The 3284-nt window shown below is 46.7% G+C and overlaps 1 protein-coding gene across 1 annotated transcript; it reads right to left on the minus strand.

Moving 5' to 3' along the window:
- Window positions 1-684: 684 nt before the first annotated feature.
- Window positions 685-2950, minus strand: LOC109420030 (E3 ubiquitin-protein ligase TRIM37). The gene is made up of 3 exons (XM_019694341.3): window positions 2010-2950; window positions 1189-1653; window positions 685-1123 (listed from the first exon to the last, which is right to left on the minus strand). Exons 1-3 carry the CDS (start codon window positions 2831-2833, stop codon window positions 733-735), a joined length of 1680 nt encoding a protein of 559 aa, XP_019549886.3. The 5' UTR covers window positions 2834-2950; the 3' UTR covers window positions 685-732.
- Window positions 2951-3284: the final 334 nt, after the last annotated feature.

A 3284-nucleotide genomic window follows, 5' to 3' on the forward strand; every position in this document is an offset into this window, starting at 1 on the left:
TGTTTTCAATCAGTTCTCATTCCCTGCTCGGGTAGAAACTACGAATTGAGCGGTCATCTATGCTCATGCCCATGCTCAATTTCGCTAGCTGTTGCTAATAGCATTTTGATGGATATCTTCAGAAACTCTGTAAGAAACGCAGTCAGAAGTTCGCTCAATAAGATCAACACTGCCAAAAAACCCCGCTCGTCGTATACAGCGCGAGCGTGGTGCAGTTTTAGGATCCAACAGACGCACGTTCTGAAAGGTTAAACTAGTGGAAGGCCTGTGCAAATTCATGCAACACCTTAAAAGTTTGTCAAAAACATTCCTTTGAAAGTTTTTCAAGATCTATTTAAAATCACAATCAAATCTTCGAATCCCTGCATACTTTCAAAATGACGGTGAAAAGATTTTGAAGAATTCTGTCGAAAAATTGTAGCTATTCCCTGATTGTCTCTAGAATTCCATGAGAACACATTCTGCGATTTTAGAAGAGAGTCGACACCCTGTTTTGGTTTACCTAGCTATTTTTCCGAACATAAAAAAAATCTCCCAATTTGTAATAGCAAACAGTCTATTTCTCTCAAAATAACTCAAATTACAAGCTACGTCCTACATACAAATGTATTTGTATGCATATTTAGCTATTCTCAAGAAATTATTCACTGGAATAACGAATTCAATTCAATTATAATAATGTTTTCAGTGGTAAAACAGAAACAGCGAGAAATCCAACCAACCTACCTCTCTCTATGAATCGATCGGTTGCACGCCAAACCGAAAGCGCAGCACCGAGTTCGGATAGAATCCGGGATCGGCCAGCAGCCGCTTCCGCTCCATGAACGTGTGCCATCCATAACCGGCATCGATGGTATCGAAAGTGCTCTCCGTACACTGTAGCACGTTCTTCGCTGGGTCGTCGTGCAGCAGCTCGATAAAGTACCGGCACTTGGTGCGGGTTCCCTTCCGGAGCACCAGAAATACTTTGAGGTTGGTCTCCTGCAGCGTCAGTGCGAAGGGATACACCCGAAGGCACCACTGCCGCTCCATTTGGTCGAACAACTCGGGTGAATGGGTCGGTTCCGGAGTCTTCTTCGGTACCTTCTGCAGGCAAATGCTGAAGTACATGATGCAGAATTTGCTGCAAAAAGAGATTGTCGTCAACTTGAGACGTTTCAGCGATAGTTACACCAAATGGGATCTTACCAGTGGATATCCTTTCCCGAAACGGTCACCTGTTTCTCCAGCTCAGCGATGGTGGTCGTCAGTGTCTTGTAACGGCTTTTGAGAAACCGATTCTCGGTTATGGCATTGAGCGGTCGCAACCCAATCTTTACCAGCAATTCGTTGTTATCACGGATAAATTTTTCCGCTTTCAGCTGTTCGATAGATACAATTTCGTCTTCCCTGGCAGCTCCATGGACGGTGAACGTTTTCATTATGCTCTTGCGGATGTCCAGCGGATGGGGAATTTGTACCAAGAGTTTGTATGGATATTTGGATGCTTCCGGTTCGTCCGGGGTGACCTTTACAAAAAGTGATTCCTTCTTGCGCAGGAAGACGTTCCACATCGTATCGCAAGAAGTGTTCAAGTGCTGCGGCCATCCGGCAAATGTTCCGTCAAAGTTGGTCAGTGTGAACTTTTGCATCTCATATGGAGGCACCAAATCGCTGAAATAGAATTCATATGTAAGGTCATGTCAGGTCTAAGAATAAGAGACTGTTCCGGAAGCCTTCGAATCCAACACTTCAACGATCTGCTGATCAGACTCACAGCCGGTACTCCACAGGTCCTGAATCAATTCAGAGACATGTGTAACATTATTGCAACAATTCATTATTCACAAGAACACATGCTCGAGGCATGACACGCGGAACCACAAATTTACCTAGATGAGCTTTCCTTACGAAAGTAAGGTTCTTGGATTATAGCCACTTGGGTTGTACCATAATCAGATGCAGTCTATGATTCATGTAGGTAATCAATACAAAAGAAAGAATTTGTAAGAAAACGCTACTACACTTACCATCCGACGTCTTCAAACTTCAGCGTGTGGAATCCCTTCGGGGCACACTCCACCATCAATTCATCGCACTGCTTATAAACCCCCGGTAGTTGCTGGAAAAATTCCGTCGGGCCCATCTGATCTATCATATTGTGCAGCGCCGCTGTCAGTTTTTTCTTCTTGGAGGGGAATCCCGCCCGTGCCTCCAGCTTCCTCTTCCGGGTGATGGTCATCCGAGCGACACTCATCTTGGCCTCTTCGCAGATTGCGTCGATTTCGGCCAGAACCGCCTTCTCCGCGGATTGGATCAGCGCCAGGTTGGTCTCGCAGTGGGAAGCTTCCCGCTGCAGAACGCCAACCTTTTCCTCCAGTCGATTTAGTCTCGACCGCGTTTCCACCCGCTTCTCGCGGAACACCGTCTCCAGGAAGTCGATCTGATGCCTCATGTGAACCGCCCCATTCAGGAAACAATCTCCGCAGATGATCATACTGCACGTCAAACAGAACAGATTCATCTCCTTACCGTGGGACCAACAGCGTTCCTCCTTCACCTTGGCCGGTGGAGCCAGGGCCAGCGCCAATTCCGAGGGACTTGGTTTTATGTCCACAGGCTCGGAACTTTCCGGCTCTATCAGCTCGGGTTCGTCCGGCTTTGTGCACCTGGAGCAGACACGAACCGACAGCAACGAAACTAGTGCCAAAAAACTTTGGACGGATTGCTCCTCATTCGACTGCTGCAGACCGAAGCAGCTGGCGCAGTAGATTCGCAGGCAGTCCGTGCAGGAAAGCGACAAATCCGCGGATTTTTTGCATCCGTAGCAGACGGGAACCACGGTGAGCGACATAGTTTCGGGTGAAGCAAGAAAAATTCGAGGATTTTCAACAAATTTTCACGTTTTTAGACAAAAATGTTTGAACTCTAACAAGCAGCCACGCGCGTGAACGGAAAAATTGACATTGGATTAGGGACGATTCAAAAATTACGTCCATCGTTTTTCGGGATTTCTAGACCCCCCCCTCCCCCCTCTGTCACACAATTTCCCTATACCCATTGGGCCTTTTCATTTGACGTCTTAAATCAGCTGATTGTTCGGGCGTTTGACAGTTCTTCTATGAAGATGACACGTTCTTGTTAGCAGCTGTTGTTCAAGCTTTGTAAACAAATGCATGCACGGATCTGTCACATGAAAAGGCCTTATAGGCTACTGTCACACGTACTGTCACACTTTTCTAGACCCCCCCCCCCTCCCCCAAATGTTGGACGTAATTTTTGAACGTTCCCTTAGGGGTGTCTAT

The sequence above is a fragment of the Aedes albopictus genome, chromosome 2 (assembly GCF_035046485.1).
Source record: "Aedes albopictus strain Foshan chromosome 2, AalbF5, whole genome shotgun sequence".
Classification (NCBI taxonomy): Eukaryota; Metazoa; Arthropoda; class Insecta; order Diptera; family Culicidae; genus Aedes; species Aedes albopictus.

Coding starts and splice junctions, on each gene's coding strand:
- LOC109420030 (XM_019694341.3), bottom strand. CDS start 2,833: ATGTCGCTCACCGTGGTTCCCGTCTGCTACGGATGCAAAAAATCCGCG. Junction 1,654..2,009: donor AAGTTTGAAGACGTCGGATG/GTAAGTGTAGTA, acceptor ATTCTATTTCAG/CGATTTGGTGCCTCCATATG. Junction 1,124..1,188: donor TCGGGAAAGGATATCCACTG/GTAAGATCCCAT, acceptor CTCTTTTTGCAG/CAAATTCTGCATCATGTACT.